The sequence below is a fragment of the Sus scrofa genome, chromosome 1 (genome assembly GCF_000003025.6).
Source record: "Sus scrofa isolate TJ Tabasco breed Duroc chromosome 1, Sscrofa11.1, whole genome shotgun sequence".
Lineage (NCBI taxonomy): Eukaryota > Metazoa > Chordata > Mammalia > Artiodactyla > Suidae > Sus > Sus scrofa.
Genome location: NC_010443.5, coordinates 161,494,192 through 161,517,781, shown reverse-complemented (window position 1 = coordinate 161,517,781; position 23,590 = coordinate 161,494,192). Strand labels below are relative to the sequence as shown.

General features: G+C 42.1%; 1 protein-coding gene across 5 annotated transcripts in view; it reads right to left on the bottom strand.

Annotated features, from left to right (window-relative positions):
- CCBE1 (collagen and calcium binding EGF domains 1) overlaps positions 1-23,590 on the bottom strand; it is a 235,913-nt gene that overhangs the window by 38,758 nt on the left and 173,565 nt on the right. For all 5 annotated transcript variants that reach the window (XM_021099901.1, XM_021099895.1, XM_005659840.3 and 2 more), the window contains one exon: positions 3,007-3,059. In XM_021099901.1, the coding sequence (XP_020955560.1) occupies positions 3,007-3,059 (53 nt within the window). The remainder of the gene's footprint in view (positions 1-3,006; positions 3,060-23,590) is intronic.

Below are 23,590 nucleotides of genomic sequence, written 5' to 3'. Positions count from 1 at the left end.
TTTTTCTATAAAGGGGCTAGATAATATTTTTGGCTTTGCAGACCTTTGTTGCAACTACTCTGCTGTTGCAGGACAAAGGCAGCCATAGACAATATTTAAGTGAATGCATATAGCTGTGTTCCACTAAAGCTTTATTAACACAGGTGGTGGGCCAGCTTTGGGCCACAGGTTACTGACCCTTGATTTAAATAAATAGGCAATGACACCACTGTTTTCAGAAGAATTTCCACTTCTTCTCATTAGTATATTTGTTTAGAAATTCTAGTTCCTTTTTATTATCTGTGATGGCTAATTTTATGTGTTAGCTTGGCTAGGCCACAGTACCCAAATATCTGCCCATTTTTTCTAGAAGTTTCTGTGGAGTTTCTTTTTTAGATGAGATTAACATTTAAATTAGTAGACACTGAGTAAAGATTGCCTCCTCACTGTGGGTGGATCTCATCCAATCAGTTGAAGGCCTGAATAGAAAAAAGACGGCCCTCCATTGATAAAGAAGGAATTCTGCCAGCAGATGGCCTTCCATCTCCAATTCTTCCCTAAGTCTCCAACCTGCTGGCCTACCCTGCAGAGTTTGGACTTGCCTGCCTCTACCATCTCGTGAGCTAATTCCTTAAAATAAATCTGCTTCTCTGGAGAATTGTGACTAATGCACCCTCTTTTCGGAAATCCTATACTTATATTTTGCATTTGTGGGTAACAGAAACCTTTATGATTGAAGATCTCTTTACTCATAAACACAAACACACACTGATTTATTCCCATGGAGGAAAACAAATCAACTTTAAAAGGTTCCTAGTGAAAAGCAACAGAACAGAGAGTTAGCATGGCAAAGCAACTTTCAGCACTTGGGACCACTTTTCCTGGAAATACTCAGTTGTGAGTTACGTTAATCCTAGGTGCTGATAACATCTCACTGTAGGGTGAGGGAGACTGATTTTAGGCCTAGATGTTTGAAACCACAACACCTATCATTTAAAGAACTCTAAATATCCATGAATGTTTTTAAATCAGGTCTGGCAAGGCCTTTAAATGGAATCTTAATTGATGGGCCTCAATTTTCTTTCTGTATCTGCCAAAGTGAAATACAAAGGACTGAGCTGGTGACTGAGAAAAGCTGACTTATAAGAGAATGCAAATGTTTTGACCGTTGTGGGTTTTTTCCCACCAAGCTCTAACAGAACTAGCTGGCAGTAAGAAATTCTGTCTTGGAAAGACCCACATAAACCACCATACATGAAGAGATTTTCCAACCAACCATTCTAAAGCAGCTTTCTCAGAGTTGACAGCTATGGATTAAGGATCGCTTCTGCCTTCCGCAAAAGAGAGCAATAAACAAGAAGGATTCATTTATTTCTAAGTGATAAAGAAACTGCTCCCTATGAGAGAATGCAAAGTAACTAGCTTGGCTGGGCTCCAGGTCCTCTAGAGAGACCTGGCTTCTTGGCCAACAGTCAAGAAAATGATTTCACATTCCCTACTCACCTGTTCCCAGCCCAGCCCAGCTCCAGGAAAGCTAATCTCATGCTTTTCAAACAGTTCTTAGAGTTTTCTGCATTAGTGCTCTGCTTAGAATCCTTGGCGCTTCTCTTTCTCCTCTCCTTATCTCAGTCCTGGGTAGTCTTCCTTATACCCTAGCTCCCATCTCCTCTCCGTCTGAAGACCCCCCTAACTGCCCTGGTCTTTGGGGCAGTGTGCTCCCTCTGACCACCTGATGCACCGCCCCTCTCTACTGCAGATACTGCAGCTATTAGTAATAATAGCAACCACCACTTATCAAGCACTTAGTAAGAGCCAGTTCCAAGGAATTTACCTGCAGTAATATCTTAAAACACCCATATGAGTCAAATACTAACACTTTCTGCAAAAACTAAGGTTTAGAAAGTAAGGTGCCCAAGGGCATAGCCAGCAGGATGTGTTACGGACTGAATGTCTGTGTCTTCCTGAAATTCTTATGTTGCGATTCTAATCCCCAAGGTGATGGTATTAGGAGATGGGGCCTTAGGGAGATTATTAGATCACAAGGGTGGAGCCCTCATAAATGGGATTAGTGTCCTTATACTGTTGTGAGCCACAAGGGAAGTCCAGGATCAGGCCCTTAGAAAACAGACTGGAGAGATTTCCCTCGAACCTTCCATGATGTGAGGACAAGCAAGAAGATGGCTGTCTATGGACCAGGAAAGCTCTCATCAGACAGTGGACTTCCCAGTCTCTCCAGAGTCTAGGGTATTTTTGGTATGGCAGCCCAAATGCATTATGGCAAAGTGGAAGCATGATTAAAATCCAGGTCTGATTCCACACCATCCATATGCTGTCTCCCAGATGGAGGGTGTGCATCTTGAGGGCTGGGCTCATAGCTTACATCACCCTGTCTCTTCAATGCTGGGATGAGCAGTGTTTGCTGATGATCATGTGAAGGGCTTCAAGTGTAACGTGAAAGCATGTAGAGAGAATGGTTGTAACTGTATGAAGTGCTAATTAGGGAATTATAGCCTCTACAACACAAAACCTGAGGCATTCCCATCGTGGCTCAGTGGTTAATGAACCTGACTAGTATCCATGAGGACACGGGTTCAACCTCTGGCTTTGCTCAGTGGGTTAAGGACCCGGCATTGCCATGAGCTGTGGTGTAGGTTGCAGATGTGGCTTGGATCCTCCATTGCTGTGGCTGTGGTATATAGGCTGGCAGCTGTAGCTGTGATTCAACCCCTAGCCTGGGAACCTCCATATGCCTTGAGTGCAGCCCTAAAAAGCAAAACAAAACAAAACAAAAAACCCCAAAACCCTGAATTACTCAACATATGTGTATATGCTGTGTAATGATTTAGACAGAACCTGCCATGTGTAACCAAATTGGTATTAGAAGGATTTAAAGCCCCCCCAAAAGGGGAAAAACTGCATGTACAAGCATAGATAACATACATACATTCCAAGTACATCTGAACTTTATAGACCTCTGGTTATTAGTCATAAATAAGGTGAGAAAACATAACCCTTTATATTACATACCTTCTGGGATGCACTGTCCAAGGACAAATTTATACCCTTTGCAGCACTTCTTCCTAAGAGACAAACAAAACTTATTTTAAATGTGATATGTTAGACTAAAAATATAATTCTCTTCAGTCAGTTTTGAATGAAATAAGGAGAACTGAGGCATAAGGAAATTCAGGTAGAGGGAATCTGAGATTAAAAGAAAAAAAAATAGTATTTGGAGTTCCCATTGTGGTGCAGCAGAAATGAATCTGACTAGGAACCATGAGGTTGCAGATTTGATCCCTGGCCTCGCTCAGTGGGTTAAGGATCCAGTGCTGCCGTGAGCTGAGGTGCAGGTCGCAGATGCGACTCAGATCTAGCGTGGCTGTGGCAGCTGTAGCTCTGATTGGACCCCTAGCTTGGGAACCTCCATATGCCATGGGTGCGGCCCTAAAAAGGAAAGAAAAAAAAAGAGAAAAAAATATCAATATTGTATGACAACCTCTTCCCCCACCTAATATAGGACATTAATCCTTTGGATCCCATGAAATGAATTAACTGAAACTGCAAGGTATTTATATTACATGATTAGTAGCTTATAGGATATAAACATGAAAAGGACCTTGGAGGCTGGCCAGGCCTCTCATCCTACAGGCTAAGGATTCACATGACTTGGTAATCATAATAATTAGCTAATTGTATAACATTAGGATAATTATAGCATAAGATTAATAATTATTATAATTGGGGGCTAATTACTATCAAGCCTGGGACTGTAACTCAAGTATTCTAACCCCATTTGAGTGCCCCCCCCCATTTTTAAAACACCTGTACCACTAAGGTACCTAAAGATACCTAAATTATCTGAATTTTAGGAATAGCTAACAGGCAATTCTTAACATAAACATTCAAGTTACATCTCTGCCCAAGAAATAGTGTCATTAGTTCAAACTGCAAATCTCTACTGGAGAGATGACACCTCTGGTATGTATGAAGCTGTGACCTAACATAACAAACCTATCTGCAGAGAACAACTAAAAGTCTGGACACAACAGAAGCTAACAACTATCTGATTCTAGAGAGTAAATAAAATACAGCTTTACGAGAAGAGTTGAAATTTTCAATAAGGGACCCACAAAAGGTAATTTTCCTACTTTCTAGAGCTTTATCCTCAGAAGAGATTGCAGTTGCTATGTGGAAGCTGAAAGCTGAGAGAAAATCTGCAGTATTTTTTGGCCTGATCAAACAGAAGATGAAGCCTTGGCACCCAGAGCCATGAGGAACTGAGGAGGGATCCTGGAAAAGAACATATTAGAGAAGAAGAGCCCTGAATTCTGTGTATGAACTCTGCCCCAGTCTCTCGTAATCCCTAACCCATGTATATGAGCAACAGACCTAAAACATCTCAGTTAATGACAAAAGGGGCTGAATGAGGACTTGAGTTGCTGCTACCACAGGCCCAATAGAGTTTTCACTTTTTGTCTAAATAACTGTCTGTTAAAAGAAAAATATCAACACTCTTTAGAGGAATCTAATAGGATCCAAGGTCTCCGCAACATAAATGTATAAATGTGACTCATTCTCAAGGGAAAAGACAATCAATAGTGCCAATTTTAAGATAACCCAGATGTTGGAATTATCAGACACAAACATACAACTATGTATAATGACATAAAGGAAAATATGCTTGTAATGAATGCAAAAATAGGAAATCTCAGCTCTCCATCTCTCTCAGCTTCCATCACTTTTTCCTTCTCTCTCCTGGGTGGTTTCTAAGTAAGCTTCCCTTTACCGCTTCCAATACCATTTCTTTTTTCTTTTTTTTTCTTTCTTTTTAGGGCCACACCTGCAACATACGCAAGTTCCCAGCCTAGGGGTTGAATTGGAGCTGCAGCTGCCGGCCTACACCACAGCCATAGCAACATGGGATCCGAGCCGCGTCTTTGACCTACACCACAGCTCATTGCAATGTAGGACCCTTAACCCACTGATCAAGGCCAGGATCCTGCACCCTCATGGTTACTAACTGAGTTCGTCACCGCTGAGCCACAATGGGAACTCCCAACATCAGTGACTGTTAATGCAGGGTCCGAGAATTAACCAGGATCTTGTGAATCTCCAAATCTCAAGAGCCTACCAAGATACTGAGTTGACTGTAATGGTTAAGCTACCATTAAAACAACAACAACAAAAACCCTCTTTCTTTGTTAACTATAAGAGAAATCAGATTCAAGGTTATTCCCACTGCAATGTCATTCTGACTCATCTGCATTTGGATATGCTAAGTGGAATACAAAGGGAATAAGTCAAATATGATCTACCAGCCAGGAACTGAATATCATCTGCAACCCATTACGGCACCTGCGTTAACATGTCATCTGTATGTATGAATCAGGGGCACAAACCACTGATTTTGAAGATTAGGCATTATTGTGTCCTAAAGCAAGTTCCCACTTTTGTCAAAGGGTCAGAACCTTCAACCAGGTTAGACGAGGACTTCTAAGAAGAACCAGACACACTTAAGTGCATTTTTCCTATCACATATTGTTTAGTAAAAAAACCCCCAAAATTAACGGCGTTATTTTCTACCTTTGCAAGTTAGTATAATCTAACTATACTATTGGTCAAGTTAATTTTTGTAAACTGGTTTCCTAGGTGAATTACATAGGAGAAACTTAAGCAATCTCTTCCCCAGACTTAAAAAATTTATAAAATTTTTATTAAATATTTTATACAATTTGTAAACATACATCTAGTAAGAGACACTCTGATGCCTAATTGGGTTCATCAATACAATCTCATTCCTCCCTGCAACATCTCTCATGCAGCCCATATGCTGCAGATAATTGTATTTAAAAAGCAAAATATGTGGACTTCTGTATAAAAAACAGTGGATGCTCCCAAAGCAGACTTGAGTGAAACAGTTAAGTCCAACCCCACCTCCAACAAAGGATACACTGGCCTGCCTGCACTGGTCCACTCAATATAGATTATTTTGAATCTTTCATCAACATCTTTTTTTTCAAAAGGAAATACATACGTATATGTAACTTACCTAGCTGAACAATACGTGGCAATGTCGAGTCTCCCCATTAAACATAATTTCCCAATATCTCCAGATGAATTATGTTACATGACAAGGGAAGCCCATGGGGTATAAATTTATGATTATTATCATTTGTAACAGAAGTAGAAGACCTATCTTTACTTTCTATGAAATAAACCATGGAAAACTAAGCAGAGTTTAAGAAAGTCCAAATTCCCAGTAGCCAAAAAGAAAACAGGCCTAAAGAGCAATTCATTAAAATTTCATGGTTATTACTTACTGTATTACTTAAAGTTGTCCTATAGAAAACTATAAGAGGAAAAGCAGTGCACTAGATGATTTGAAACTCAAGTGATTCATGAGAAAGTTGGGTGGAGGGGGAAAAACATGTGTTTTTAATATTCATATCTCAAGTATAACACCACACTTAAACATATGGTTCTATTTGTCTGTTTCTACTTAAATAGCACATCTAAGGTAGTAGCCTCTGAAATGTTCTATGGTATTTTAAAATTCATATGAATGGATGAAATCCTTACAATATCTTTTTCTACACCTAAGACATTACACTTAGGTACTCTGACCTTTCTGACCATTTCAAGGGCTTGGGATCATCCACACAGTGGAGCCAAAAGTTACCTGTCATTTGCCCTTTTTATGAAATTAAAGATAACAGTGATTCTGTATGATCTCAAAAGGTGACAGGACAAAGATTTTTCTCCCATTCTGTGGGTTATCTTTTCTTTTTTCTTTCTTTTAATGGTTTCCTTTGCTGTGCAAAAGCTTTTGAGTTTAATTAGGTACATCTGGTTTATTTTTGTTTTTATTGTCATTAGTCTAGAGGTGGATCAAACAAGGTATTGCTGCAATTTGTCAAAGAGTGTTCGTTCTGCCTATGTTTTCCTTATATTAGAATGGATAAGCAATGAGGTCCTACTGTATAGCACAGCAAGTTATATCTAATCTCTTGGGATAGAACATGATGAAAGATAATATGAGAAAAAGAATATATATACATACATGATTGGGTCACTTTTCTGTACAGCAGAAATTGGTGCAACATTATAAGTCAACTATAATTAAAAAAAAAACCATGGAGCTCTATCAGAAAATCTGAGCTTCAGGATGGACATGCATCATTTAAATATGTGCTCATCTTAGAATTAACTTCCCTTTGGCTGTTTTTTCTTAATTGCATAGCTAACACCATCTCTCTGCTCCAGGCAAGGAGGTCTGGACTCCACTGTACCCTCCTTTTCCTCAGGACTCCTGGAAATACAGCATTATTTTGCATGATAAACACCCATCAATCATAAATCGTCACTTAAACAATGAAATATTCCAAAGCATAACAAAATAAACACTGGCTGCACATATTACCTTGTTTCAAAAGATTACTTATGACATAATTCACGTATATTGAAGTTGAGCCAGCCAAACTGAAATTGTCTTGTTATGCAAGCACGGATACTTACTAGGTCTAACTACAAACGTGGCTATGTGGTTTTTATCTTTTAGAAAAACAAACTAAGATGGGGAAAGCTCATGTGGATCCAGGGAGAAGGCAGTCCTTAATACGCTTCATGTGTCACAGTGTGGTTTTCCAAATGCAAACGCTTTTCTCATTTCTTGGCAAGGGGAAGTGGTGATTGGATGGTTGTTACATAGACAGGGCGACATCTGGTAATCAGGAAAGTTTGCAGAGGTTTCCCTTGGGTGCACCCCTGAGTATTAACACACATAAAAAAAATTGTAAGTTAAAATAGTGCAGCCAGAAATACATCCCACCAACCGTGTGTGTGAACGCTTTTGCAAGGAAATACTAAGTCAGAAAAATGAAGATAACAGAGATGTCATCATCCAACTGACTGCTGTGAGTTACCAGATTCTAGAAAAGAATTTTCTAAAAAACAACTGCCTAATTCTGCAGAATTAGGGGGCAGAAGAAGGGACCTCAAAAGGTCAAGTGGGCTAGTAGGCAAGACATATTTCAATGCTTGCTCCAATGCAACAGTAAATTTCCCTAAGATTTACTTCGGTTTCCTTTGCAAAACTGCCTAGACATTCACCATTATCTCAGATTTTTAAAAACATGACAGAACTGCACTTTTTAGACAGTATTTGGAGTTTCTTGGTGCCAAGCTAGATGGAGCAATGGCTTGGGCGGGGGTCAAGCAAACTTGCTTTACAGTTCAGTTCTGACCTTTAAAAAACTCCGGATGTGACCTTGGGCTCATTTCTTAAACTTGCTGCACTTCAGATTCTTCATGAATAATAGCATTTCTTTTATAGGATTATCACAGGATTACAGATAATAAAGGTGCCTAGCACAAGGCCTGGTTCTAAGCTGCAGCTTTATGAACAAAGGCAAGAAAACAGCAAAGCAACTCTTCCAAATGTTTTCCTCTTATGACTCATCTCTTTCATCTACTTCTTAGTCAATGGCCGACACCATCTCTTCTTCCAAAAACAAAAGAGAAGAGGAAGAGGGGGAGAGAAACTTCTGACTTCAAGATGATACAAAAGTGACATTTTGGTCCTTGTCTTCTCTCACAAGTTAACCCCCAATAATGAGGAGAACAAGAAATGCAAACTCATATGCCATATTCAGGAGACCTAACTCTAAACTACAATACAGTTGCCCCTCAGTATCCACAGGGGTTGGTTTAGGAGTCCCAGTATACCAAAATCCATGGATGCGCAAGTCTTTTTATATAAAATGGCAGAGTACAATGTACACAGTTGGCCCTTCATTTCCATCCACAGATATGGAGGGCCAACTATATATTTACTGAAAAAAAAATCTGTGTATTAAGTGGGCTTGCACAGCTTAAACTCATGTTGTTCAAGGGTCCACTGAATATGAACGTGGCTGGTGGATGAAAGGATAGGAAGTGTTTTTGCAGAGTGGCGTAACTTCAAACTTAAGTATCTCCAGAGGAAGTCATCATGGAAAAGCCAGTCAACCTACCCTGCAGAATCTCAGTAAGCATAGAAACGGGAGACCCCAGATACCTAGGAACACGGAAATAGCAAGATGACCTGAAAGTCCCACCCCAAACCCAAGAAGTTAGCCTATACCCTTTGCCTACTGGGTAAGAGGCAGAAGGCATATTCTTTTGGAAAACCGTACCCAAGATGTTCAAGACTGTGACACCAAGTCAGAGAAGCAAGAGGAACCTAACTCATTCATGAGGAGATAATCTTGCCCATACACAGAATTTCCAAATGTCTTAAAAAACTATTTCCACTTAATATTTCATTCCCAGACAATGAAGCCTTCCTGGTGATGGCTTCTAAAGCCAAAGGGAGGGTGGCTTCCTCACATATTCAACTAGTCAGTCCTAAATAAAGACAGATGACAGAGAAAGCGTAGAGTCAATTTTCATTCGGTTCCAACTACACTAGGGTGTGTCTAAGCAGGAAGCCCATGAGAAACTTTTGCCAGGAAGAACGCAAAACAAGAATCCCTCAGGGCTAATATTAAAGGCTTCAGCATCTAAAAGTGGTCCTGGACGTTTTGGTGGTAAAGCTCTTTATAGTGAGGAAGTTTTCCTCTCTTGCTTTGAACCTTCTTCCCTTGCGGAAACTTTTATTGAGCTTTGCATGACTGTGTGAGCTACTAGAGTTCTGTTCACACCAGATGACCTGAGAACAGAACCCAATAAAATGACTCACCTCCCATCTAGGCATGCTTGGTTCCAGCCTTTTAACCACAAAGTGCTCCTCACAGGCAAATGGGATAATATGTTTACTATAGCATAAGCGAATTAACAAACCAAGCCAAACAAACCTATTTGTTCATCTACACATAAACTCGTCGTTACCTCTGAACATTAACGATCGTATCAAGAGAATCCCAGAGAGTATTTTAGGTATAACCTGATCTTATATGCACAATTACTGGTGGTCAGATTCAAAACAGTACAGCAGTTCCTCAAAAAAATTAAACCATTATCACATGACTCAGCAATTCCACTTCTGGGTATGTACCCAAAAGAACTGAAGGCAGACCCAGATATTTGATCATGGCAGCATCTTTCGCAATTCCAAGAGATATAAAAATTCCAGATGTCTACTGGCAGATGACTAAACAAAATGTATACACAATGGTGTATTATTTATCCTTAAAAAGTAAGGAAATTCTGACACGGAATAAAAATGGGTAGAAGGTGTCAATTTGGAAAGACAAAAAAGTTCTGGAGATGGTGGTGATGGTTGCATAACAATGATGTACATGCACTTAATGTCATTGAACTACACACCTAAAAAGGGTTAAAGTGGTAAATTTAGTTAAGTATATTTTATCACACACACACACACAAAGATCAAATGAGGAAGGAACACTGCTGGAGTGATTCCTCTAATCACTAACACCCTAGTCATGGTATCGTCTGGATTTTAAATGTGTGAATTACAGAAAAAAATTTTTGTTGTTTAGGGCCACAACCGTGGCATATGGAAGTTCCCAGGCTAGGGGTCCAATAGGAGCTACAGTTGCTGGCCTACACCACAGCCAGAGCAATCAAATCTGAGCCATGTCTGAGACCTACACCACAGCTCATGGCAATGCTGCATCCTTAACCCACTGAGCAAGGCCAGGGATCAAATCTAAATCCTCATGGATACTAGTTGGATTAGTTTCCACTGTGCCATGATGGGAACTCCCCAGAAAAAAAATTTAAATTTTAGTGCGGCAACTCAACAAAAAAACAGACAACACAGCTGAAAAATGGGCAGAATATTCCTCAGCCATAAAAATGAACAAAATAATGCCATTTGCAGCAACATGGATACAACTAGAGATACTCATACTAAGTGAAGAAACTTAGAGAAAGACAAATGCCATATGATATTACTTATATATGGAATCTAGAATATGGCAAAAAAGAACCTATCTATAAAGAGAAACAGATTCACAAACATAGAGAACAGACTTGTGGTTGCCAATGGGGAGGGGGGAGCGGGGAGGGATGGGATGACCGGGAGTCTGGGGTTAGAGGATGCAGACTGTTACATTTAGAATGGATAAGCAGTAAGGTCTTATAGGGAACTATATTCAGTCTCTTGGGATAGACCATGATGGAACATGATGTAAGAAAGGGAATGTGTGTGTGTGTGTGTGTACATACACACATACATTCCCTTAGTCACTTTGCTGTATAGCAGAAATTGGTACAACATTGTAAATCAACTATACTTTAATAAAAAAGATTTAAAAAAATGTATGAGAAAAGGTTATTCTTGGATGGAGCTAAAGTATTTATCCCCTTCAAGGCTGCAAGTGATAATTTATTCATTCAACAAACATTCATCATGCACCTTCCCAAAAGGCAGAATAGCTGGTGGTTAGGACCCTGGGCCTTGGGGATATAACCCCTGGGTTTGAACCTAAGCTCCACTGCTTTCCAGCTGCAGGGCTGTGGACAAGCAATGCAAAGTCCCTCTAACTTGATTTCGTTATATGTAAAATGGGAGAGTAATAGTTGCTACCTCACTGGCTTGGTGGGAGGATTTCATGAGTTAATACACAACTTAGGACAGTGCTGGCATACATTAAGTCCAAGAAAAAATGTGGCTTTCCTCCTGTGTCCCCGCTCTGATGGCCACCTTCAAGGATCACCTCTGAGCATTGCAGAGGGTGCACACAGGCAGTGTGGACAACAGCTCCGGCTGCACAGCTGAGAACATGTGCCACACCTCGCACACCAGGATTCCCCAGAGTCACAGGGTCAAGGAGCTCAGGAGAGGGCCAGCCAGAATCCAGGCGGGTGGGGTTCTAGAGATGAGAACCTGACATTGGTCCACTGGCTCTTTGCAATGATGCTAATGCTCGACGCCTCAGCTCCCTTCCTGAACTTTTCCTCTTCCACTGCCTCCCCCAGATGAGTTTTCTACCCCTTCAACCCCCATTATCTTGTTTGATGACTGCCTTTTCCTTAATTGAGAAATTGATCATTTCTGAGACATAAGAAAAAGATAAAACCAAACTATCTTTTCCCCTTTTATCTTTGTAAAAAAAAAATTGTATGTATGTACTTAGACATAGGCGGAGAAATTTTTACAGAAAAAATAATAAAGACTATATTGGGTATTCATGGTTCTTTTCATGTGTGTGACATATAAGAGGCTCCTCATGTTTGAGTGTTTTCTGATTTTTCTGTAATAGGTATTGATTTTATAATGAGAAAATAAAATAATAAAATAAAATGGTCTTTAGGGATTTTCAGGGTACTTTGGTCCATTTTTAATTCCAGGCTTCACAATGGTTTCAGAAACTTGTGGTTTTGAAAGTTGGTTAAGGAGTTATGTTCATAAGCGTGTTTGAGCATACAGGCAGCCGGTATGATCTGCTCAACCCAGAAACTGAGGATTTATATTTTGGACAAACTGGACCAACTAGGTTTCAACCCAACTGCTTCTGACCAAGTCATCTGGAATCAATGTAAGGTACTTATTAAGAAATTGCCTTAGGGGTTTAGTGTATTAAATAATACACTAAATAAATAATAGGATGTTCATTCGTACTTTTTCCACCTCAAATAAGTGGTTTAATAGAGGTTTGCCTCCGAGAGGATTTTAAGGGAACAATTTCCCTCATTTGGGGGAAACGTTTAAACCAATGCATCTCTGCTCACATTTATACCCATGGCTGCAAATCTTCAGAGGCACTGACAGCTATGAATAGCATCCTTCTCTTAGGTCACCATCCATAGACAGAGCCTGGAAAGTGGAGCTTATTTCTTGCAGCAACGTGGTTCATTGTATGCAGTGACACTGTGGGATGCAGAGCTCTAGTTGTTGATTTATTTTTATTCTTCTTTTGAAGGTTTTATTGAGTTATAGTTGATTTACAGCATTGGGATAATTTCCACTGTACAACAACTTGTTACACATATACACATATCCATTTTTTTTTTTTCAGATTCTTTTCCCACAGCTATTACAGAATACTGGGAGAACACCTGGATGGTTATTAGTAATAGGCTAAGTGGCCTTCACCAAGAAACTCCTATCTTCAAACACTGAAACATTCATAATAAATGGAGCAAAACGGGAGTTCCCGTCGTGGCACAGTGGTTAACGAATCCGACTAGGAACCATGAGGTTGCAGGTTCGGTCCCTGCCGTTGCTCAGTGGGTTAATGATCCAGCGTTGCCGTGAGCTGTGGTGTAGGTTGCAGACGCGGCTCGGATCCCGCGTTGCTGTGGCTCTGGCGTAGGCTGGCAGCTACAGCTCCGATTCGACCCCTAGCCTGGGAACCTCCATATGCCGCGGGAGCAGCCCAAGAAATAGCAACAACAACAACAACAACAAAAAGACAAAAGACAAAAATAAATAAATAAATAAATAAATGGAGCAAAACAAGTCACCTGCAGAGGGAACCAAGGCACTCCTGAAATTTCCTGATGGCTCCTCCCCTCCCCCCTCTGGGTTTTTGCTGCAGTTCAGCTATTGTTTCCTCATTCATTCTCTCCCCCTTCCTCCCCCTCCTCCCCGTGTCCTTCATGCTCTCTCTCCCTCTGTCTTTTGCCATGCCTGAGGCATGTGGACGTTCCTGGACCAGGGATCAAACACATGATACAGCAGTGACAATGCCAGATCCTTAACCTGATGCACTACCCGGGAACTCTATCTTCTCTATTTACTTATTTACTGAATATAAATGACTTACAATGTTATATTAGCTTCAGGTGTATAACATAGTGATAACAATATTTTTTATAGACCCTACTCCATTTGAAGTTATTATAAAATATTGGTTATGCTCCTGAATGAATATAAGAAAATGGAAACACACATTTCTCTCTTCTTCGAAGGGTGGCTCCTGTCTCAGGACCTCTTGTCTCACCTCTGTTTGTGAAAACTGCAAACTTCTGAGCATCTTAACTGTCTTCACTTTGCTGCCTGCATTTCCCAAATTTTCTGTAATTATCAGGCATTACTTTTATAATGATAAAACATTATATTTTGAAACCAATAGAAAGAATTAACTTCTCACTACCAAGGTGGAATAAAATAGCATTCTGGATGGAGCCAGAGCTGAAAGGCAAATAATCCTCAAGTGTGTTTCTAAAAACTACCCTCTTTTTTTTTCCCCTAGTAAAATCTGCAAATTACTGACAGCTTCATTTTCATTCAGAAAGTCATGACTGAGGCAGAGACAGCTAGCTATTCCCCCTTATTTACTTTCTCTTCTTCTCTATTATTACAAGAAAACAAATAACAGAGTTTCCATTGTGGCTCAATGGTTAACGACCCCAACCAGTATCCATGAAGATATGGGTTTGATCCCTAAGGCTTCATACTCTGGATAAAGTGGACCAACCTCCTTGTTCAGTGAGTTAAGGATCTGGCATGACCATGAACTATGGTGTAGGTAGCAGACATGGCTCAGATCTGGTGTTGCTGTGGCTGTGGTGTAGGCCAGTAGCTACAGCTCTGATTGGACCCCTAGCCTGGGAACCTCCATATGCCATGGTGCTTGAGGGTCTAAAAAGAAAAAACAAGCAAACAAAAAACAACTACAGCTGGGCACATAACCACCCAGAAGGAAGGATCCATTTCCTAGCCTCTTACCCTCCAGGTATATGGCCTTATAAATAAGTCTGGCCAATGGGATTCGAGTAGCTGTGATGTATGTAGCTTTCAGGGGCACACACCCCCTTTTAGCAGAAGGGGTGCACACCCCCATCACCTACCCACGAGTGGGAATGTGACCCGTGATGGTGAGCCACCTTGGACAATGAGATCAACACCTCAGCAATAGGTGGATCAACATACAAGCAAGAAAGGCATGATGGCGTCCAACCACCACATGAGCTGAGGCCGTCCGAACAGTTCTGTGTAAGAAACAACGTCTACCTTGCTCCTATTTTTGGTGTCAGTTATGGGAACCTGATACCACCAAGCTAAAATAACTGAAGGGAATAAAGCCATGGGGGAAAGCCTGCTGACATGCAAGGTTAGGAAGCCAAAAGGCACCTGGAGAAGACTCAACCTTTCATTCTGCTCCACTAACAACTGTGCACAGAGCCTTTGAGCCTGATGAAATGCTGACCCTTGAAACGTAAATGGCTGAAGCTTCCTTGTAAATTACCCCAAGTGAAAGACCCCCTCTGCTTTGAAAAGGCTACGCAACCCAAGGATCCTTCTTTTCTACACAGTGGGCAGAGTTTCACTGGTGCTCAGCCCCCTCCTGCACTTCACCATGTAAATGAGGCACTTCCAGAGAGAGCTCAGTACAGGAACATGTAAACACAATTTGCTGAGTCGGATTTCTGCCCAGGGTCAGTCACTGGGGAATTAAATGAGGAAGTTTTGGAGATTTTACTTCTAATGACTGTGAAAGGCAGAAGGGACCCAATCTGAGATCCTCTTTCTTAGGTTAATCAATCATGATGTGACACATCCCATTCCTCACACACATAAAACCCTTGTAACAAAATAAAAGTGATGTTGCTTCAGGTCTAAGTCACTGCAGGGAAAAATTCATACAACATCAAAAGTGGGATTGCTACCTCCAGCTGTATAGCACAGGGAACTAACTATATCTAGTCACTTGTGATGGAACATGATGGAGAATAATGTGAGAAAAAGAATATATGTGTGTGTGTGCGAGAGAGACTAGGTCACTTTTGCTATGCAGCAGAAATTGACAGAACATTGTAAATTAACTATAATAGAAAAATAAAAATCTTTTTTTTTTTAAAGTGGGATTGCTACCTTCACACCATTTACAGATGGCAGCAGGGATCTTCTATTTGTTTTAGATACCAAACTGCATAAACAATGATCCCATATCACATTAAAAACTTCACTCTGGATTAGTTAAGAACTGGAAGCATTAAGTTGGACTTAATTCAACCAACACTTGAGAGCTTATTATACACTAAGCCAAGCATTTTTCATCAATTATTTGTCATAACCACCCTTGCCCTCCCCCGCTTTTTAAAACAGATGGGAAAACTGAAGCCCAGAATGCTGAAGTGACTTGTGCAGCTTAGTAGCTGAGCTGGACATGAACCCAGACTGCAGGACTCCAAAGGCCACCTCTTCCCTGACCCTGATGTTACAGAAGATGTGGAGAAAATTAAGATTTGTATTTGGTCCTTGAAGACAATGAATGTGGAAGAAATATACACATACAAATACACAGAATTCCTTGTAACATGAGACAGAGCACACAGAGCATCCTAACCCAAGTAGAGTATTAAGTCAACTTCAGGGGTGGCAGAAGCATGTGGCCTGCTGGAGTGGCTCCTGTCCCAGAAGGATGTTTGGCCCCCTAGGAAGGGGTGCCCACCCTCACGACCTTCCAAGTCTTGCTTCTCCAGCTTGGCCCATACCCCATTCCTCTATCTGGTGATCTCAGCTTCCCTCTGGGAAACACTCCCTGTCCTTGGTTCAGGACATCCTCAGACAACCTTTAGGATGCACCTCCCCAGTCTGAACCTTATTTAATTGTAGGTCAGAGAACCACTGTCTAGGCCCAGAGGAAATGTTGGAAAGATAAGACTGCAGAGTAGTTAAAAAGGCTACTGAAATATTTTCAGGCAAGAGATAAAGAGAGTTGAAAACAGGGTAGTAAGAATTGAAAAATGAGAACAGATCTTAAAGAAATGTTGGAGGCTGAATCCATAGGATTTCCTAACACATGGGATATAGAGAATAACAGAGAAATCCCAGACTAGAGGTTGACTGTCATATAGCTGCTTGAGGATGAGGTTACCACTAACTGAGACAGGTTAAATAGGAAGACAGCTAAATCTAAGAGATTTTTATAGCATGAATTTTGGGAAGACTAGCGGGCATTCATGACATTCTGTTTTCAGGATACCTGAGGCCTTAGCTCTAGGGTGAGGTGAGGGTAGTGGCGAGCTAGAGATGGTCTTCAGAGGGAGAGGTGAAGCTGAGCATTGGACAAAAACATGCAGGGAAGGTATGTGCCAAGGACACGATCTGGGGGGATACCCCCCTGAAAGAACTGGGTGGAGTAAGGAAGCCAGAGGGAAAAGGAGGACTAGTCAGAGAGGTGATATTGAGAAAAGCAACAAGCTAAATACATGAGCTTGAGCAAATCTTCCTCACTCTGGGTCTCTGCTTCCCACTCTGGGCAACAAGGACCTCTGAACTGGGGTCATCTTTAAGATCTCTCCTAGCTCTTGGGGGGTGATGAAAATGTCTCTCTTCGTGTGTTTATGTGGGTGCATACTTTGTCAAAAATCATTGAACTGTACACTTAAAGCTAGTGCACTCTCTCAAATGTAACATCCTCCACTGAGGTTAAGAAAAAATCCATGGCTTTAAGGAACTATCCATTTTATGCAAAACTATTAATGACAGTACGAAATACTCCATTTATGAGTAAGTTTTCATCAGAGAAAAAGACAACATGGGTCAAAAACTGCATATCCTGAAACTCCACAAAAGAAACCACCACGAATTAGAACTTAAGAAATCAGTCCCTGATCATTCCAGATGTTGGTATGAGTGAGAAGATATCTTGAAATGTTTTGCAAGCACATGGGACAGTAAAGAGAACTTCTAGTGGACTCTCAGACATGGCACACATGGTAGGTTTTTCGATACACCCTAAGAGCTGCAGGGAAGCAATGTGGCAGCGCTGGCTCTCTCAGGGCCTAGCGCTCAGTAGTGACCTCCAGACAAATTCACTCCAAGTGGTGGCTCTCAGGAGTAAACCACGCCTGGGTCAGTACATGGCTGAACTTGGTAAGGATTTTTAAGGAGCAAGAATGGATGTTCCTGGTGCAAGGTATAGCCGTTTTTTAAGCAACTTCAGCTTCTTGATGTCTGAAGCATCATTTAATCAGAAGGGAGAGGCTGCCCACATCTCTGTATTGAGTCTATTATGGAGTCTGTAACTTTTTTTTTTTTTTTGAAAATTTTAAGAGGTAATACCTTGGAGAAATAAGTATGACTCCTAACAACAAGGTATAGGTTTGGGTTCTATGTTAAAGGTGCCTCTACAGAGACTATTTTCTGGGTCATAGGAGGACACGTACATCTCTACTATATATATATATATATATACATACACACACAACATAATCTATCTCCTCTAATTGACCAAGAACGCCTCCAGGGTAGGACTTGAGTCTTAGTTACCCTGAGAATCTAGTCCAGTAATGGAAAGATCAGATACTCAACACATTTTGGCTGAATGGAACTTGGCCAGAACTCTTTCTGTGGGAAGAACCTATTCAAGACGCTATGTACAAATTTGAGGGTTATGGCTTTATCTTTTTTTTTTTTCCTTTTATCTTTCCTGGTCTCCTGTGGGCTCTCATTCCTCCTTCCTTCCTCTTTTTCTCTATTAAAAGGTGCAGAAGGAATCAGTGATTGGCTGGAGTAATGGGCAGAGAATAAGAAGTGTGTAACCCAAGTAATATTTCTTGCACGAGATAATGACATATCGAGTGCCTCCAGGGGCCAAAAATATTCAGCTTTATCTCGGGTAAATAACATGTGCTCTGCTGTTTGTGATCAAGCACTGGGAGACTCCGTCGGGGCAAGCTGTCTAAGACTGTTCAGTGTTGCTGCTGGAACTGGAATCCAGGGGATGCTTGGCAACTCGGCCACCCTGCCCAGACGAAGCCGTCCCAGGACATTAGTTTTGGATCCTTTCTGAGTGACAACATAGACCTTGGCATTTAGGAGGCCTGAATGAATCAAAACTATTAACAAACACAAAGATGTGGAGAAGCTGCATGAAATCATGGTACTGACAACTATTTTGAAGTTAGGCAGAACTGAGTTTGAAATCTGATTCCACCACTTTGTTTCAGGAATTGACATAAGTTATATATAAACTGACATCTCAGTTTCTTCAAAAAATGCAGTCTCTCTCTCTCTCTCTCTCTCTCTATATATATATATATACACACACACACACATACACATTTGGTTAGGGTTATTTTGAACAGTAAACGCGAAGGAGAAAGCACGCATAGGAAATGGCCAAAAAAGGGATAATGGGAGCAGGAGTAATAGTTAACAGTAGTGATGGTTATTGTTACTCTCTTTTGTCTTCCTTTAATATAAGGGGCTAAAGTATATATTAAATATGTTCAAGTTATGATGAAGCACTAGTGAAATACTGAAAAGCCTTAAAAGTAAGCACTATGTCTGTTAATACTGAATCAACAACTAGATACTGACCCTGGAAAGTCACTGATGGACGCCATGGGAAACAGAATCATATGGTAAAAGAGCTGACATAATTATTAGTATAATCACTTGTGTAAAGACACAAAACATAACCATAAAATGTTCAAGATGTTAAAAGGCACTCGCGTCCACCCCAAATTACCAAAGGCAAGGGCAGACCCAGACAGGCGTGGTCTGGGAATTCTTTGTGGAGTAGGATTTGGATGCTACAGGGTGATTAAGTTGTATTCAGACAAGGAAGAGAATGGAAGGCCACTCAGGGCAGTGACAGGGCATCCAGAAAAGCATGCTGGAGTTCCCGTCGTGGCGCAGTGGTTAACGAATCCGACTAGGAACCATGAGGTTGCGGGTTCGGTCCCTGCCCTTGCTCAGTGGGTCAAGGTTCCGGCGTTGCCGTGAGCTGTGGTGTAGGTCGCAGACGCGGCTCGGATCCTGCGTTGCTCTGGCTCTGGCGTAGGCTGGCAACTACAGCTCCGATTAGACCCCTAGCCTGGGAACCTCCATATGCCGCGGGAGCGGCCCAAGAAATGGCAAAAAGACAAAAAAAAAAAAAAAAAAAAAAAAAGAAAAAAGCATGCTGAGGTCTTGGTTATCTTGGCCTTAAGAACACAGCTCTGTGAGATGTGTGTTACATGGGAGTAGATGGCAAGTGTTTTATTAGCTACAACCTCGAGTTCCCCAGGTGCCCCTAGCCAGAGATGTCAGCCACTGCACCTGGCTGTCCCCAGCCCCTTCCTAGGGGAAACCACTCTGCCTGCACTTGCTTCTGACTGGGTAGCCTGGATGATCCTACTTTGTCCCAAGAGGCAATGCCTTTGCTCCTCTAGGTTGAAGACTGGGACGGACCACCTGATCTAGCCATGTCTCCAGGGACACAATAGTGAGCTGGACCGGTCACACACTCTGGTCCAGGGCTCTCCACTAACAAGCCCACTGAGCAACTGAGAAACAGCTGAGAAAGATCTGGAGAGACCACAGAGAAATGAAGCCCAAGTAGGGGGAGGAAAGTGGGTACTGGCCAGAATCCAGACAAGAATCAGAAACTTTTTGAGAAAGACGAGCCAGCCCCCGGTCCAGTGTGTTTTCCCAACCCTCTTCCATCCTAACCCCAGATGCCCGAACCACAAGTCCCTTTATTCCTGAGATTCAAGTGGCATTTCTGATCTTTGCAAGCAAGCTCTCATTCTTGCTCAGTTGTCCTGGTCACAAAGGAAAGATCCAATTTTTGGAAGTAATAGTACAAGAAGCTTTTGATTTGGGGGTTAATACTAAGAAGGGTTTCCAGGATTGCTGTGTATTTTATCAAAATCCCAAATTAGTTTCATGGACTGAGGTCACCCCTGGATGGTTCAAACATAAATGTCTTCATTAAACTGTAGACACAGCCCTTATCACACTGCAAACTAGATTCTGTCAAGAACAGTTGATTGTCCAGGTGTTTTTGGTACTAGTGAATTATTTGCTGGTAACCTTGAGAAGGAGTTGAAGGTTGAGTTAAAAACAATGAGAAACCAGCTGTACCAGGCAGAACAAAGAGAGCACGTTTCATAAACATGAAACTTTCCTCAAATAACACGGAAATTCTAGTGTCACTGGCCACGTGAGCGCATAATTCACTGGCAATGCCCCATGCTCTCCTCTGCCAAAAGAAACCCTTCTGTGGGTCCATTAGAAGTGATAAGACCGACGTGTAAATGGATCACTGTTTCATGCAGCTGCTTCCCCCTTTGCTGTTGTATTATTAACTGACTCCCCGCCTGCAGATTTCTGAAATGCTTTCTAATCTGGTCTCCGAAGACCAAGTAGCTCTCAGAAGCTGGAGAGCTCAGTTTTTCTTCCCCATCCCAAATATGGCATTTCAGATAAAGAGCAAATAGTGCTATGTGATTAAGTGATACATGTAACCTTGAAAACCTGCCATCACAGCTTTAGTGTTGTACTTAAACAGCCCAAGCCTTGCCAGAAAGTCCAGTGGCAGAGGATTTCTTGCATTTAATTCTAGAGGCAAGTCAGACATGAGTGCATGAGGAGAACTGGGCACTCAAGGAATAAACTATTATTTTAGGGCGCTGACTGTAAGGAGGGGACATTCAACTCAGGAGTAACTCTTTGATGGAGTTTAGGCACTGTGATAAAGAGAAGGACTCAAGATACTGTGATGGGAGTGATGCTTTGGGGCTGAGGGAAGGAGGGAGGGTCTTTCTGATGTTTAGTAAATGACACTAGGGGAGTTCCCACTGTGGTTCTGCAGATTAAGAACCTGACTACTATCCACGAGGATGCGGGTTCAGGTTTGATCCCTGAGCTGGCTCAGTGGGTTAAGAATCCAGTGTTGCCACAAGCTGCAATGTAAGCTGCAGATGCAGCTCGGATTTGGCATTGCTGTGATTGTATAGGCCTCAGCTGCAGCTTTGATTTGACCCTAGGCCTGGGAACTTTCATATGCCACAGTATGGCCTAAAAAGACAAAAAAAAAAAAAAAAGACAATAGTTAAGCACCTGTCTTCTCATGCCAGATGTGAGGTGCTACTTCAGCACGGGGGAGATGTGGCAACCTCTCTGAGGACTCAAGTGTGTTTATGTATGGTGTCAAGACAGGTGGGGGTGGTACAGGTGTAGACCAGAAGAGCCTTCCCAAGGAGCCACCATTGCTGCTCTGGGCACTCCCTCTTTGGTATCTCCCTGGCATATTGGGAGCTTTGGACAGCTGTGCAGAAGGCTATTGGGGGTGTATGTTTTGAACGAGGGTCCACTTCCAGATGGCCCAGTCTTATGAGGTTGGGCTTAGCCCTCCAGCAGGGGCCAATAGGCCTGGGAAACCACGTACCCAGGCCCTGCCCACCTTCAGAGGCTGCCCTCTCACTCCTGTCAGGGGCTCTTCCCCAGGATGGTGGAAACAGGCAGGGTGGGGAAGTGTGTTGCTGTGGCATCTCCCAGAGGGAGTCCAAAAGCTGAGAAATTGCCACCACCCACGGAGTTTCAGCAAATACTCATGAGGGGGCCACAGGACATTTTGACTATCCCCTTTTTGCAGTGAAGGAGCTGAGTGCCAGAACTTAAGAATCTGGCCCAGTGGAGTTTCCATTGTGGCTCAGTGGGTTAAGAACGTGACTAGTATCCATAAGGAGGTGGGTTCAATCCCTGGCCTCACTCAGTGGTTTAAGGAACTGGCGTTGCCATGAGCTATGGTGTAGGTTGCAGACATGGCTTGGATCTGGTATTGCTGTGACTATGGTGCATGCCAGAAGCTGCAGCTTGGATTCGACCCCTAGCCTGGGATCTTCCATATGCTGCAGGTGCGGCCCTTAAAAAAAAAAAAAAATCTGAATGCAAACGAAACAAAACACCAGACATGGAAATGCTCACGTCATCAGCAGAGCCAACTGAGCCCAGAAGTCCCAGGGCCTCTCTGCTCCAACACCCTGTGTGATGCTGCTTCTTAGGATTACATGCTGGGGACTGTACCTCTTCTCCTACCCTCTTCCCTGGCTCTGGACCCATGGTTATTGACTTAGGACAAAAAGGTGGGTAGAGCCAACTTATTCTTCCAAAGATGTATGCAGGCTAGGATGGTGGGCAGTTAGCAAAGCTAGGGGAATGCCAGGCTGAAAGGGAGAGAGCCGAGTTGCTACAAAAACCTCCTGAATTTTTTACACAAAGTGTGACTAGTCTCCCCCTGAATGACCCCAAAACATCTTACCTACTCTTCCAGGTTTAGCTCAACTTCCTTGGCCTCTAAGCTTCTGAATTTCAAGAATTTTTTTTAAGTGGTGGGGGGGAAACTTACGCCCAGGCTCAACCTCTAAATAATTAAATCAGCATCTCGGGGGCTGGAACCAGGGAATTGGCATGTTCAAAAATCAGCCAAGACTGAGAACCAGGGCTCTAATACCTTGAAATTGAAAAAAAAAATTTTTTTTTTTAGAGTATAGTTAATGTGCAATGTTGTGTCAATTTCTGCTGTACAACATAGTGACCCAGTCAAACATATAGGTACATTTTTTTTTCTCACACCTTGAAATTTGAATGTGTCCTTTCTGCCCATCTAGGCGGGAGCCCATTGCCCTTAACACCAAGTCTGGGCCTTATAGGCAGTCAGTGCTCATCAGATGTTTGCTGAGAGACTCCATCCGTACCTGAAAACCCAAACACCACACCACCCCCACCCCCGTCCAGGATAGGGGGTATTTTGCCTTTTTTGAGAGGTAAGAGTCACATGTACATAATCTTCGGATCTGGGCAACCTGAGAACACAAATTCCAAAGAAAATAAATTCTCCCCGTGCTAACATCCCCAGGGAGGAACAGGCTGTGTTGTTGGTTATCTCCTGCTTTCAATTAAGGAGGCTTCAGCCAGATTCCTTTGCATGCCTCTGAGGCC